The following is a 15,389-nucleotide window of genomic DNA, read 5'->3' on the forward strand; positions in this document are numbered from 1 at the left end:
GAATTATAGTCAAATATAATTACATGTACGCAACAAATTGATGGATCACAGGTTTGAAATTGGAAGCCTATGAAAACATGTTTTAGACTATTTCATGTCTTTTCAAAAGGGGATTGGTATGAAAAAAATGCTTGCAATATCAATGTTAGAACTTGGTACAGAATATATAAGTAAAGAAGATAATTGGCAAGTTGGATATTTTTGCAACAAACAAATTGAATTTGTCAGACCATCATTATGTAGTACCTTGCCTTGCGGCCAAAGTCACCTCAAATAGGCTGCAGCACACTCACAACCCTGTAGTAAAGATAAGCGCCAAAGAAAATGGGTGGATGGATATTATACGTAGGTATATTATAAATGGTCTGTGTGTTTTACAGTGAAAGACGGGCATCCAACCAAATTGAAGATCCATCGTCCATATTGAAAGTGACGTCACAGATCCCTGTTAGTGAAGACAAAAAAAGATTACATTTTGAATAGAATTTATGAATAGAATATAAAAATCTAAATGGAATTTTTTTTTAAATCGGTAAATTGAACTTTTTAAACACATAAAAAAATTATGAATAGAATGAACACTAATACAATTTAAAAACATAAGCGCACTTTTAATATTTCATTCAGTCTTATTCAGCATATGTCTGCTTAGTGGCATCGGTGTGTGACTTGGGAAAGGCAATTTGCTTTCCTCTCAGCATTGCGTTCATTTGTGCAACCATACGCCGGCATTTTCATATTTGAGGTGGTGCTTGAATGTAAAAGTAATTTCTTACGAAATCCCTGATTGCAAAATTGCCCACCTCTTGTGTTATAACGGCATGTTGGTTTAAAAAAAAAACATTCGATGTCAAGATTGGGCCACAATAGATGCTTTTCACGTGACATCCCGAGTCACGTGACTTTTGTTTACAAACGCCTAGTGGACAGCAAAACTACAATACAACGCTTATTTCTTTATTCCTCACTCAAGCATAAGTGCCTCAATCACCTCTGGTTACAGTGTTCGTTTGTCAAAGGAATTTCAAGATAAAAGATCAAACGATAACCGTACCCAAAACATTACAGTATACACTTATCGCTTCCCATCCATGATATGTCGACACGATCTTGCCGTCCAAGATGGCGTTGTAAACAAAGAACACGTGATCTATGGATCGTCACAGAAAAATCATCTATTCAACCACTGGGGAGTTCCGGGTAAAGAGGGCGGGTACCTTTGCATGCGCTCATGCAGTGACGCCAACCTAAGAGGGTAAATCGCGATAGCGTTTGTGAAGGGCATGAAAACTGAAAGAACAAGATTGCCGACACGTACGATGTGCTCCATACGTTTGCAGCCATTCTAGGAATGATCTTTTTTCACTAAAAATATTTTGAGGCTCATTAAAACTGTTCTCCATTGATATCACACGCTTTTATGTTGACAAAAAAGTAACCCGTGAAAAGTAATCAAATTTAACTTAATTCAAATGTTCATGCGATGCTTGTCGTTGACATCTCCAATATGGCCGCCACTTCGGCATGTTATTTCGTGGGTTGCTGCAGCGTGCTGGTATCTACTCTCTATATCTATGGGCCAGAGGATCCAATACGCGGAAGTGGCAAGCGGAAGAAGCTTCGGCGGCCGGAAGTGCTGTGGTCTGTCAAGGGAGGAAATATTTAGCACCATTTGAGACAACTAGCGAAACTTCAGCACATTACAGCGAGTATCTGCCCTCTACGTCGACTCCACTGCGATGATCCTGTTAGAAATCAATAACCGCATTATAGAAGAGACGCTGTCGTTGAAGTTCGACGGAGCGTCAAACGGGTGAGGATCCTTGTTACACCTGGCCAGCCTTGCTAATGGGCTCGTTAGCTTCCCTTGAGGGGCTTTGCATATCCAAATCAGTGCAAAGGAAAGGGAGTTTGGTGGGGCTGACCAACCCACACAGACACGAAAGAGCCTGTAATGGGGGGTTCGACCGTGAAAATGTTTAAATGAGCCACTGAATGGCCAAGGGGGTCGGCGACGACTGCTTCGCCTTTAGCTGGGGTGTGTCTCCCCTTCAAGCTGCGAGGTGTCTGTCAAAATTTGCCTTCGTCAGAGATCGCCTCAAGCATCTCCAAACCTTAAACTCAAATTCGGATTTGCGTTTACGTGACACCGCTGGTAGCATAAATGCGATCATTTATCAAATTGATGACGTATTTTATAGTGAGCGCAATTCGATGCAGCATTAAGCTAACTGCTTTCTTTGACGTACGTTTCCTGCTCGGCTCTTTGATGGTGCTGTTCACACCGAAACAAAACGACCATTGGGACTTGTGGTCTATGGTTATATTTGCCGTGGATAGCACCCCCCCCCAAAAAAAAAAAAAAAATTAAGACTGAACTTTAGCACAGCTAAGCGTCTGAACTGCTGGATGGCGTTTCGTTGCAGCTTCCGCATTCCTCAAGTCAAGCAGAGTCAAGTCCGCATCACAGCTGCCGCACTAACTCACTCTTATGAACCTCCATCGGACAAGGAATCGCTCATTCCACACGGGAAAATTAGTACGGCACAGCACCAAGATAATATTGAGCTCGATTCACTTTTACACAGACATAAATGTTCTCAGTCCATGCCACTTCTGGGCCTGTGTGCTTGTGCACAAAGAATGATCAGTTGAAGAAAGACACGTACTGGAGATCTAAAATATTTTTGCTTTCCTAGTGGCACACTGGGTGGGAATCACGGCATTGAAACACGCAGACTTGCCGTCTTTCCCAAACTCTTGCAGTATCCGCCAGTTAAATGGCACGTTTGTGAGTTGTGAGCAACATGCAGATTTCGGCCAGCAAAGTCTGCTCTACTCTCTACTGTCACAGAGGGCCACAACAATATAGAATGCATAAACATTTACATTTCTACAAGTTTGTTTTGGATACTATTGATAGGTTTCCAATGACATGACCACCACCCTTAGACCAATTGGAAAAATTAACGATAGGAAAAAAAACTTCACGCTTCACCTGTGTTCTCTGACCTCTATGACACACAAGATCGCGTAACTGGAAACCTATCCATTGACCTGGGTACAATTTTGAGTATCAGGCAGTTATTTTCCTTGAAGGATAGTGGATCCTGTAGTTTGCTTTGGGGCTAACTGCAGGGTCAACAACCTGGTGCTCATGGGTGTCCCCAGTAGCTCACAAGTGATGGGACATTGTGACTTCCTTGGAATTCTGTAGAAGTGATCATTTGCAAGTCCAAACAGCTGCAGTGTTTTTTTTTTTTTTTTTTAAGAAAATGCGTTGCATATGTTTTTCCATCCCTTGAAATTATTGACAAATAATTTAAAAAAGTATGTCTTTAGATGAAAGTCATTGATTAAAACATATTTGAAGGGAGTTTGAATAAAATTGGTAGAAGTGAAGTGTGAATCAACCTGGTACCCCTTCATCAGCTCCCAAGAAGTTGGTTTTGGTTTTGAAAAGGTCGCGACCTCTGCTCTAACCTAATTTCTTCCTTGCAGAACCAAGCCCGAGGCTGTTGATGTGACGTTTGCAGGTAAGTTCGTTACTTAATTATTTAACAAAATCGTGTGAATTCATTCATTAGTATTGTACATGTTGAATGCCATTCCTCTGGGAATTATTATGATCAATATTTTTTTTAAAAAGCTTCTCTGTTCTCATTACTCACTGGCATTTCACTTACATGGATGTTTTCATCTCTCCGAGACAAGTTCCTTGTGTTTTTGACATACTTGGCAAATAGATGAATCTGATGAATGTAACGTTTTATTAGCTTTTTAAGTGTAGATTCAAAATCTCAAGAAAATAATGCTTGCTGATTGCATGATTTTTGCTGTAATTAGTATTATTTCAGAACTTTTTAGCATTGCATCATACTGACTGTTGTTTCAAAATTTTTGCTTTCCTAATTCAGCTACACGTCAGCATCAGAAATATTTGACAAAAGCTCTTTCACCACTGCACTGATATTATTAAATAATAATAATAATAATCTTTGACAGTATCAAAGTACACAATCTTCCAATGTGTGTACTGTGTGTCTCGGTTTTGTCATTCCCTACGCAATTGTTTCAACAGTTAGCTTCTCATTGAAATTAATGGAAATGCAACTAATCCCTTCCAGCTGCAGAATGACATTATATTGACCTTATTTTGATCATTGTGTTGTTTAAAAGGAATACTGTGCAATTTTTAATCGGTGAAAACACAATTTCTGGGTTTGCAAGCAAATCACTGCAGCACAGCTTTTGCATTGCATGAGATGTGACAGCCATTTTAGGCAAAAAAAAAAAAAACCCAGAGAGATACCTGGAGCACATTCATGAAGTGGGAGTAAAAGCACAGCACTCTTAGACTTCCGCAGCCATGCCAAGACTGTTCGTGAACTGAAAATAGTGTAACCCTAATGTAATGTAACCCACTCTTGGGATTAACATGCATGTTAGCTTAATTGAAGACTGTAAATTGTCCGGAGTAATGAGTGTGAGCATGTATTTATGCTACGCAATTGGTTGGCAACCATCACATGGTGTAGCCCGCCTCTCGCCCAAAGCTCGCCGGGGTAGGCATGTCCCAGTTCACTTGCAACCCTATTGAAGACTGGCAGTTTAGAGAACGGGTGGACTGTGCAAGTGCTCCTAATGTTGTGGCCTTTCAGTGAGGAAATTCCAGGTTAACGTTGTCCTTGTCTTCTGTAGACTTCGATGGTGTGTTGTACCACATTTCTAATCCTAATGGCGATAAGACCAAAGTGATGGTCAGCATCTCCTTGAAGTTCTACAAGGAACTGCAGGAGCATGGGGCTGATGAGGTACAACACACGCACACACACACACACAGTTTGAATGGGTTTTGATCTGCATAGAGCTGATAAGTATCAAAAAGATTGAGGTCTCCTGTTCATGTGCGCAAGAATCGGCGAGAGAGCTCTGCTGCCATGTAAGGGAAAAAAAAAACACAGTCACGGAGGCCTCAAGTGGAAACAGGAAGTGCATTTGAGACACGCTCACCACAGGCAAGGAAGTGCTGACTGTGACTAGTGGCCGCTGTGTGAACACTTGAGCTGCATTTCAGGCCATTTTTTTTCCTCAAGAAAAGAATATATGAGCAGTCTTTTTGAAATAGTGCAAGATTTATTTCAGGTGGCGCCTGGTTGCCATTCCTAGTTATCTTTTGCTCATGATGATGCTGGCTCTCACCGTAAATTAAAAAATGACAGCTATTTTTTTTTTTTTTTTTTTTTTTCATAAAGACCCCATCAATTGTTTCCAAATGATACAGAAGCCTCCTTCCTTGTTACTTTTGGTTGTAAGCAATGCTATTTGACTGCTTTTTTTTTCTTGCCCAGCTGCCAGAGGATTCCAGCAGGCTATAAAAAAAACATTGCGATTAGCAATTCAAAATTAAAGAATGCAGCACATTTTTAAACCCGCTGATGCACTTAAGAGCATCTGAAGTTTTTTTTTTTTAAAATCATTATGTAGTTGTTTTTGAAAACTATTGATTGCTCTGAAAATATACACAGTACCATTTGAGGATTTTTGAGTTTGAAATAATTTCCCCCATAGACATAATGAAAATAGAATTGTTTGATAAGCTGTTAAGATACTATATAAAATCATGTTTCATAGCTCAAAGAAAGTAGTTTTACTGTTTGTTATCTTCTAGTACCATTGTTGGAAATCAACTTAATGACTTAACATCTTCCTCTATCTTATAAAAATATCCCTTTTAATAGTGTACACACAATTTTAAATGTAAAATAAAAACATTGATATGCCTGGCGAGTAAAATAAGATCTTAATTTGTTAGAGTAACTCCATGAGTTAAAATTTTAGACCACATTTTTTTTTTTTTGTTTGGAATCAGACTTTGCCGGCAATGCGATTGTGGTTACAGTGGGTTCATTGATTTTAAAATTGAAATATGTTTTTCTTCTCAGCTTCTGAAAAGAGTGTATGGGAGCTTCCTTGTTTCACCAGAGTCTGGTACGTTCACGTTGTGCTAATGGAAGTGTTGTACCTGCAACCCCAGCGTGTATTTCCCCAAATGTATTTCTTTGTAAAAAGTCCCAAGTTGCTGCAAATTAATCACTTGCGCTGTGGCATGCTTTCCAGGCTACAACGTGTCGCTCCTCTACGACTTGGATGCCTTACCGGGCAACAAAGATGAGCTTGTGCACCAAGCGGGGATGCTGAAGAGAAACTGCTTTGCCTCAGTGTTCGAAAAATATTTCAAGTTCCAAGAGGACGGCAAAGAGGGCGAGAGGAGGGCTGTGGTTCACTACAGAGATGATGAGTCCATGTGCGTGCGAGAACATTTGGAAGGGTTTTCTCTCGAAGGCTGGCTTCAGATTTGAACATTGTTAGAGGTTTTAAATAACTGTTTGATGCCCACAGGTACGTGGAGGCAAAGAAAGACCGAGTGACAGTCGTGTTCAGCACGGTGTTCAAAGACGACGACGACGTCATCATTGGCAAAGTCTTCATGCAGGTTTGTGAGGCCAGGTGGAATCGGTCATGAAGTTTAAATATGTCCTCAAATGTCTAATTAAATTAAAATGATGGTTTTTGCTGTTGTTTAGTAAACCTGTTGACATTTTGGTCCAAAAATACATTTCTAACTTGTCTTGCAGCATTCCCATAAAAAATAGTTGGCTTACTTGATTTTGGGGGGGGAAAAATGCGCTGGAATTGGGCGTATACATCATAGACCCTCCATAACTTCCACTAACAACCCAGGCTAAACTTAGCTGCTACGCTGATTTCACAGGCAATTTCTCACTTTATTCTTCCTTGACATCAATTATGACTACTATTTAGTATGTGATCAGGCATCCTCTTATGGTATCTTCACACGTAACAGAGAACACAAAAATATATAAATAGGTGTGTTCCTCAGCTAATAGCAGAGGATGATACCGCAGGGGGGAAAAAATGGTAATTTGAATAGTGAGTAAGTCAGGATTCAGTGTACTTAGTTGTTATTGTTTGAAATGAAACTTATGACTTGGTTACACTCCGCAAAGTATACCTTATTTGAACTGCTCAAATGTGTCACTAGTTGTCTTTATTATTATTATGGAAAAAGTCATTCCTGTCACGCCGATCGGCACAGAGGGCAGTAACAAAGTCTGTCCATTTCTCTCTGTCTTTGGGCAGTGATGATTGCAATTAAGTCAAACAAAATCCTACATTGGAATGTACGAATAGACAAGAGTCACTCAGTGGGTGGCCGTGACATAAATAACAGTAATAAATGTGCACAAATGAAAGGCTAATACACAAAAGTTCAGTCCAGATCTACACAGCAGCAGTTAATATTTCATCCTAGCCTTTCCAAATTAGCAGCTGTAATAAAATGCTCCCAAGTTCACTTCCAGATGCTAGCAGAGAAGTTGTTATGGCTGAAAAATTACTTTAGCAAGAGTACCCTCAGTTGTTTTTTTTAACTGGTTTAAGACCGAGACCAAGTAGTTGGTGGAATACAGACCACCTTCAAGGCAGAACAAGAATTCCGGATGAGCCGAATGAGGATGCGGTGTTGGTGCAAATATGTAATTATGATTTCTGCCGATAAATGGATTCTTAGGAGCCGCAAACATTCTGTACGGGTTCCCCTTGGATTGTTGTGTGAGGTACATTGTTTCCACAAAGCTCACAATGTTATCAAAGATCAGGTTTTAAGAAAAAATTGCTTTTGTTGGACAACGTTAAGTAAGTAGGCAGTAAATTCCAAATGAAATTTTGCCAAGTTTCTGGACTCTTGAAGCATTGATGATTTATCTTTCTTATATTCTTTCAAATAAAAGTTTCTGGAACTTTATCCATCTAGGAGTTCAAAGAGGGTCGGAGAGCGAGCCACACGGCCCCGCAGGTGCTGTTCAGCCACAGGGAGCCGCCTCTGGAACTCAAGGACACGGACGCGGCCGTCGGGGACAACATCGGCTACATCACCTTCGGTCGGTTAGCGCTACGCTAGAATTATCGCTTTGTGACATCGTTGATGTACCATTTTGTTGTGTTTGTTTGCTTTGTAGTCCTTTTCCCACGTCATACCAATGCCAATGCCAGAGACAACACCATCAACCTCATCCACACTTTCAGGGACTACCTGCATTACCACATAAAGTGCTCCAAGGTCAGTTTGAATGAAGCACACGTCCTTACCTTTTATTGTTGTTTTTGCTGTTAGTCTTGTATATTGATTGCAAATTACAGTAAATTATTTGCATCAGAGGCTACCTTTTGTTACAATAGTGGATTATATGAGTGTTGTACTTTTTTCACTATTAGTGATTGTTAAACTGGGGGTCCCCAAGCTTTAGCTACCGGGTCCGCAAAATAGTTTTCAATTAACTGTTTTTCATTTCATTTTAAGTGTGGAACCAATGTTGCTTTGACTGACAAGTTTTAATTTTTTCCTCGACCACACTTACTTCAAATCGTTACTTGTGGAAATGAATGGAAATACCATTCATCCTTTCCAGCACCGCAAAAAAAAAAAAAAAAATTGCACAAGATGTTTTTTTACCGCCCTTAAATAAGAATAAATGCATGTTTAAAAAAAAAATCAATAAAATATGTCAATGGGTATTGTGCTGCCCTTTGTGGTGTGCACCACAGCCACCAGAGGGCAGTATAATGCATAGACATGTACACAGATTAGTTTTTGCTGCCTGTGAGTATTGTATGCTCTGTCTGCATGGGTCGCTACCAATTGTTCAAATGTTTTTGAAAGGTTTATAATTGCCGCAACATCTATGCTTGTGTAGTTATCCCACCTGTGGTGTTTTTTGATTGTGTTTTATCATAATGCTAGCAGACACAAATTGTGAGAACTCTGATAAGCGGTTGGACAAAAACTGAGAAGTTGTGCAATGCGGTAGTCTGGTTGTTCTACATGGGGACATCTGTCTGCTTTTAATGAGTCACTGGAATGGTGCATTCCATCCGCCGTCGTCCTCAGTGAGGCGTCTGGTCCGTGCTGCCACACAGTCGTCATACAGCTTTTAGGGCAGCCGGTGGGCGTTTGAGTACACATGACAACAAGTTCCTTAATGGAGCTCTTGGGGTTGTAAATGCTACGCAGCCATTTTTGAGCAACTTTAATTTCACCTGCAACACGTTTTTGACATTTGTGAGCTGCCCCGTCGCTAGATAACGAAGTAGGATGTTTTTTGCACAGACAAACAGGAGTCAGTGTGGGCAGGTTTATGGATGAGTGTGTGTGTGTTGAGTGTATGTTGAGAAAACGGAAGGTAAATGCACAATGCAGTGTGTTGTTGGGAACCTTGTCCGCATTGCACAAAGCAGTGTTTCACAACCTTTACTGACCCGAGGCACATATTTTATGCTCGACATCATTTCAAGGCATGCCACCCAAATAAAAAAGTCACAAAAAGTAAACGTACATTGAAGTAATGATCTCGACTTATGCGATTTCCTTACAAATTTTACGGACTCTGTGGAATCTTGGCCTGTTTAGTTATTCTGTTTTTTGGATGGCAACTTTGCATGGGGATTATATTTTTCTGCACATCACTGGCGTAGATTTGTAAGGAGCAAAAGTTGTTGTAATATCATGTTTTCCGAAATCAGGCATAATGACATAAATGCGGCTTTCAAGGCAAAAATCACATTTTGACCTCTAACCCCTAACCTCTTGAACAAATATAAATGCAAACAATATGAAAGTGTAATTGGTCCTTATCCAGGCCTACATTCACACACGTATGAGGGCCAAGACGTCGGACTTCCTCAAAGTCCTCAACCGTGCCCGACCCGACGCTGAGAAGAAGGAGATGAAGACCATCACGTACGTAGCCTCGACTCGACAGCTTCTGTTGTTGTTCAATATATTGTTAGGACAAAGTGTCAATATTTGTATAGATCTCGCTTACAGTACGGTATGCATTCATAGTTATCAAGTGTTGTTGGGATGTGTCGCCAAAGAAAAGATCGGTTCAGGAACTGACTGCCATCCTCCTGTCATTTCATTCTGATGAGGGAGAACCGCCACAAATTTCCCAACATTCATTCTTTCGGAAATTGACAATGATAGTTATCATTGGGTAAATATTGTGGTAATATCGTGATGCGATTCCCACCCCTAGTTCAAACTTGTACCTATTTGCTGAAAGGAATTTTTATTGGCGAATGTGTAATTTGACCCCAAGTAGCCTTCAATTTCTTCTGCCTTTCTCAAGGCAGCAGATAAATCCTTCTATGGTATTAATATACATAAAAGTTAAAGAGCAGCAGTTTTAATGAATAAGAGACTGTTTGTGCCAGCACTACACAAAACACAGTACTCTCAATATTGTTGGTGGGATAAGAAATGTAAAAATTGTACCAGTGGCACTATTTTGTGAGAAAATGTCATCAGTGGTAGACTGAAAGGGCCAAATTGAAATCACAATTTAGCTTGTTGCCTTAAACTTGCGTGTGAATGGATCGGTAGGACATACAACCGTGACAAGGTGTCAGCATTAAAGATAAAAGTGTGCACATTCATTTTCAAGTGCCGTTTGTGCAACCATGTGACTTGGGCAAATAGCCAAAGAAACTTGTTGTTAGCCACTAGCTGCTAATACCAGCAACTGTCGAGAACTGCTGTTGCGAGTCAGCGCGTCTGCCATGAGCTGACTACGTAAGTGGATACTGAACGGTGTGTAGTATATTGTTGCGGATTATTTACCTCTTTCTAGTTCAATAAGTAAATAAAGCGGTCACAAAGGAATGATACACATCCCATTCGTGTGACTTCACACACGGAAAGACATTGGCGGGCTTTCTGCGAGTAGAGTGTTTTTTTTTTTTTCCAACTGGGGCCTCCACTCCCTGAGAAGGGTTGCGTCAGGAAGGGCATCCGGCGTAAAAATTGTGCCAAACATATGTGCGTTCATCTGAGATGACACGCTGTGGCGACCCCGAAAGGGACAAGCCGAAAGAAACTTACTTACTTTTACTAAGTAAATTCCAGTACACAGCATCAGATACAGACATTTAAAATTTAACATGAAGTTTTGACAACAAAGATTCCGTTCCCCTTTAAATATTTATGCATAATGTTGAGCTGTGGTGTCAGTCGTTCTGCTTGTTGCTTTCAGTGGGAAGACATTCTATCGTTGAGGCCAAGCCCCGGCGGAGCCCAGCTGAAGCCGCCATCGGTGGCCACCTGCAAACGCACCACGCGGCAACTCAACGGCACATTGGACAGGCCTCCAGGATGCCTCTAAACGCCCCACACACAATTGTTGGTCTTTTTTTTTTTTTCTTTTTGCTCTCTTAAATAAAAAGAAGTTGGTAGGAAAAGCCAAGGTTCAAGATCATGAAAACAGGGCATTCCTTGCTTTGCATAGTTCAAGAGCATTATTAGTCCTATATAAATATATATATATGAAAGACATTTTTGATACAACATCTTTTATTCCATTTGGTACTCTTACTTTGGCCTTCACCACTTAATATTATTTTTCATGTGATGGTTTCAACTCCCCCTTCTGCGCTTTCATGTCATTGTCATTTGAGGGAAAGAAAAATAAACACCCAAATACCACAAAATCTTTCTTGGCTTGTTTCTGATTTTATATTTATATATAAGAAATCAATAGATCAATTGGCTGGGAGTGTATGAGTTTTAATAACTACAATTTTACCTCTATCCACCCGTTGCTATTCATTCAGGAGAAGACGACATTTTGTTGAAACGAGCCCAAATTAAATTTGTGACAATGTTAGTGTATGTATGTGTATAACTTGTGACTTTCTTGTTTACTGGTGTGCTGTGACATTTGAAAGACCGTAGGGGCCTGGGCACAGCAAGGGTAGGGACACTGAATTACAGAGCTAGATGGGTGAGAATCAAATCCAACTCAAAATCACACAAAAAGGAAAGCAAGTATGTCTATTTTATTCACAATTTAAATTTGCAGGTTCATTGTTGTGACAGCAGGGAACCATTATTTTGAGCTTCTTCCTCTTCAGACAACTATGAGGAGGAAGAGGAGCCACTTTTTTTTTTTTTTTTTTTTTTTATCTTTCCTCAACTGACTTGGTTAAAGCTTTTGCAGATTTATTTTCTGTTGTCACAACTTCTGTCGCAGATTCCTGCTCCTCAGAGACTTCCCCATCACTCTTTTGCTGGTCTGTGGAAGAAAACAGTCGCATTTCCTCTCACACCTGCAGAATATTCCACTCGATCCTTTTTGCTCAGTAATTTGATCTCAGGGAGTGTTACAATCTCAAGGCATGCAATGACCCAATACACTTGAAATTTGATCGGAACAGCTAGTTCAACATGCATTTGAATTGATTACTGAACCCCAAAATGCTGAACTACTTGTACTTTTTCCTCTAACGTGATGAGCGTTAGGCACACTTTGGCCAGAGATCAGGTCACTCATACTTGCTTTGTGCTAGCTTTTGGATCAAGGACTTACCATGTGGCAGAGCGTCGTCTGAAGAAAAATCCAAGCTGTTAAGCAAGAAGAGATACAAACACTAAGCTACTGAATCTGAAATGATGGTGATTCCCACCTAGCAAAAATTTACAGCGCACCAGACAAGACACGGGGAAGGAGATAGAAATAAGATGTGGCCACATTGTAAAGCAAATGTGCAAAGTAGACCATGAAGTGGGCATAGTGCAAAAATCAAAACTAAAAATTCACCCCCAAGTCATGTCTGGGGCTCCGAAAGCCACGATGGCGGTGTGATTTATTTTTTTTCCATCTTTATCCTGCCGTTCCCACCTGTCAACATCGCCTACAATCAGCTTCTGGTACTCAATGATCTCTGCTTCCAGTCTCATCCTGGCGCACAGCACGTCCTTGTTCATCTCCAGCTGGTTCTGAACGTGCGCCCTCACCTTCCTCAGCTGCTGCTCCAAGTCCAAGATCGTTCGCTTGAGAGGACCCAGCCGCTGACTGTTCTCCAGCTTGGCAAATCTCAAGTTTTCTTCTAGATTGCGGATCTGCAGACAAACAGTACGTTGAGGGTGGGGGCACGCTGTCATTTTTTTTTTTTTTTTAAAGTCCAATTGCCGCAAGAGGCTTCAGGGTGTTCCAAAAATCTATTTTTGTTTTAGGTATAACTTGGAGTGACGTGAATCCACCAGCATTTGACGATATATCGTTCCCTTGCCTGTTGCTCGCCAATTGACGGAGAAGTGTTGCAAAATTGTCCTCTGGCAAGACTTTTTTTTTTTTCTCTCTCCTGAAGTGAAGTTCAGTCCATTTCGAGAAGCTGTCATCACTCAAACGTGTAGTACAATTTAGGCTGTCCATGACAAGTTTCAAGAAGCAGGATCTGCTTTTTGACATTGGCAAATAGAAAAGTCAATGGCTTTTGGAATGGCTCACCGTGCTGTGCCCAGCACTAATTTTGATCTCCAGATCTTGTTTCTGCTTGAGCAGACCTCTGAGCTCTGTCTTTCCAGATTGCAGCGCTTCAGTGTTCTGGGCCTCTTCCAACTTGATATTTTCAAACTGGAGAGGATGCACAAAGTCAGGTGACTCAAGGCAAGCTACACAGGAACGGATGGCAAACCTGGATGTACCTTAGTCTGGTAGCAATCCTCAGTCTCTTTCATGTTCTTCGTGGCAAGCTTGTCATAGTGCCTGCGGATGTTGTTGACAATCTCGAGAAAGTTGGAATTTGGAGTTTCAATTTCCACACAGACCTCAAAGTTCCCGATCTTCTCTCGCAGGTCGTCCACAGCCTACACAAAAGTGGCCTCAGAGTTACAAAGTAGATTCAGCGCTCTTATTTTGCTGGTTCTGATGTTGAGTCTTACATTTTTGTGGTCCTGCTCAAAGTCGGCCAGTTCATCCTTCACCAGATCAATTTCCTTCTGCTTTTGCTCGTTGCGCAGCTGGGTGTCCTCAATGTCCTTCTTCAGCTCAAACAGGTCTTCTTCAATCACCTTCCGTGCCTTCATTTCGTCGCTGAATCTAGAAGCCACACGGCAGCAACAGAAATTGACTTAGTAAGAATGTCCGCTAGAGTGAATTGAGGCAACTACAATTTTGAACTTTTGGATTGTCTTTTGATTTGGCTTTTTCAATTCTAAATGAAGTTTAGAAATGAAAAAGCCTCTTTGTATTGTACGTTACATGATTCAGTTTGTCTTCTTCATCTCTAGCTTTTGGTCATTTTTTTAGAAGTAAAGAAGCATTTCATCTTTGACATCTTAGAAAAGTCCAGTTGCCTCGATTTAACTTGTGCAGATTGATGGCCAACTGTGACCTGGGCAAGTGACAATCATCATCAAAGCTTTTCTCTGTAGTTTATGCGCCAGCGCTTCCCCACCTATTTTACATTTAAAATAAATAAATAAATAAAAAACCATTGCTCCTTACAAACGAAAATGTCACCGAAATGCTCTATGCTGAAATACCGATCTTGTCTGCAGGAACTCACAAATGTATCTTCGATGTGTGCAATCTGGTTTTATTGTTATTCTAGTGAACCTCCTTCCATTCAATTGTGCTGCTTGTCAATACATATCACTGGTGTAGATCAATGAATTATTTGTAATGAATAGTTTTTGGACCAATGACGTGGAAGTGGATCATTTCTCAGGGGACACTGGGGGGGTGCATTGCATGAGACCAACTTGTTCAGGAAGTCAGCGTTGGCCAGTTTGGTGTTGGCAATCTGGAGAAGTAGTTTGGCGTTATTCATGGCGAGATCCTTAATCTGAGGAAATCAAAGACATTCATGGAGATATTTCAAGATAAACTAAGCCACCCCATGGGTGGAAATGTTTTCCAGTCTCATCCAAAGCATACAGAACCAAAAAAATAAATAAATAGAAATAAATAAATAAATGAATATTCCCAAATTTACCATTTTCCCTTTTTTTGTTAATAGTGAGGATGTAGGACACTTTAAGAGAGAGAGAGTTTAGTACAGTATAAGTAAAACGGCTTATTCTAGGTTGGGAGAGATGAAAATATGATCGCGAGACGACAGTGTACCTGATTTTTGAGGCATTTCAGCGGCTTTTCAAGCTGTTGCCAGTCTCGGTGCTCCAGTGTCTTCCTGTTGACTGAAATCTCTTCGATCTCTTCAGTCAGCTGCCGGTTGTCCTTCTCCAGCTGCTTGACTCTGCCCAGGTAGCCGGACAAGCGCTCGTTCAGACCGCGCAGGGTACACTCGTCGTCCCCGGGGACGACAGCGTTGGTCGTGGTAAGATGGAGGGTCCCGACCGGGGCGCTGTCCCGCTCGGTCCGGTTCCGCAGAACGTTGCGCAGCCCCTCCAAGCTGGCCGCGGATCCCCCAGAGCCTCCCTCGAACATGCTCCCGGCCTTGTTCGAAGGCGTAACCACGGCGATTCCAGATAACACTTGAGTCCGGAGACCAGGTGGGTTTTATAGCCC

General features: G+C 41.1%; 2 protein-coding genes across 2 annotated transcripts; one reads left to right on the plus strand and one right to left on the minus strand.

The window, feature by feature from the left end:
- Window positions 1-1,588: 1,588 nt before the first annotated feature.
- Window positions 1,589-11,574, plus strand: arpc2 (actin related protein 2/3 complex, subunit 2). The gene is made up of 10 exons (XM_061827320.1): window positions 1,589-1,813; window positions 3,502-3,536; window positions 4,702-4,814; window positions 5,946-5,991; window positions 6,121-6,307; window positions 6,403-6,496; window positions 7,838-7,964; window positions 8,043-8,143; window positions 9,720-9,820; window positions 11,115-11,574. The coding sequence occupies exons 1-10, from the start codon at window positions 1,740-1,742 to the stop codon at window positions 11,134-11,136; spliced, it is 900 nt and encodes a 299-aa protein (XP_061683304.1). The 5' UTR covers window positions 1,589-1,739; the 3' UTR covers window positions 11,137-11,574.
- A 323-nt stretch (window positions 11,575-11,897) lies between these two features.
- Window positions 11,898-15,380, minus strand: LOC133494550 (keratin, type I cytoskeletal 18-like; the record flags this gene model as incomplete). The annotated part of the gene is made up of 8 exons (XM_061808486.1): window positions 11,898-12,152; window positions 12,447-12,481; window positions 12,759-12,979; window positions 13,368-13,493; window positions 13,565-13,726; window positions 13,802-13,958; window positions 14,624-14,706; window positions 14,988-15,380. Coding segments are annotated over 8 exons (1,290 nt in total), but the record flags the coding sequence as incomplete, so codon positions are not given.
- Between the last annotated feature and the right edge of the window lie 9 nt (window positions 15,381-15,389).

This window comes from Syngnathoides biaculeatus, chromosome 2 (genome assembly GCF_019802595.1).
Source record: "Syngnathoides biaculeatus isolate LvHL_M chromosome 2, ASM1980259v1, whole genome shotgun sequence".
Taxonomy (NCBI): Eukaryota; Metazoa; Chordata; class Actinopteri; order Syngnathiformes; family Syngnathidae; genus Syngnathoides; species Syngnathoides biaculeatus.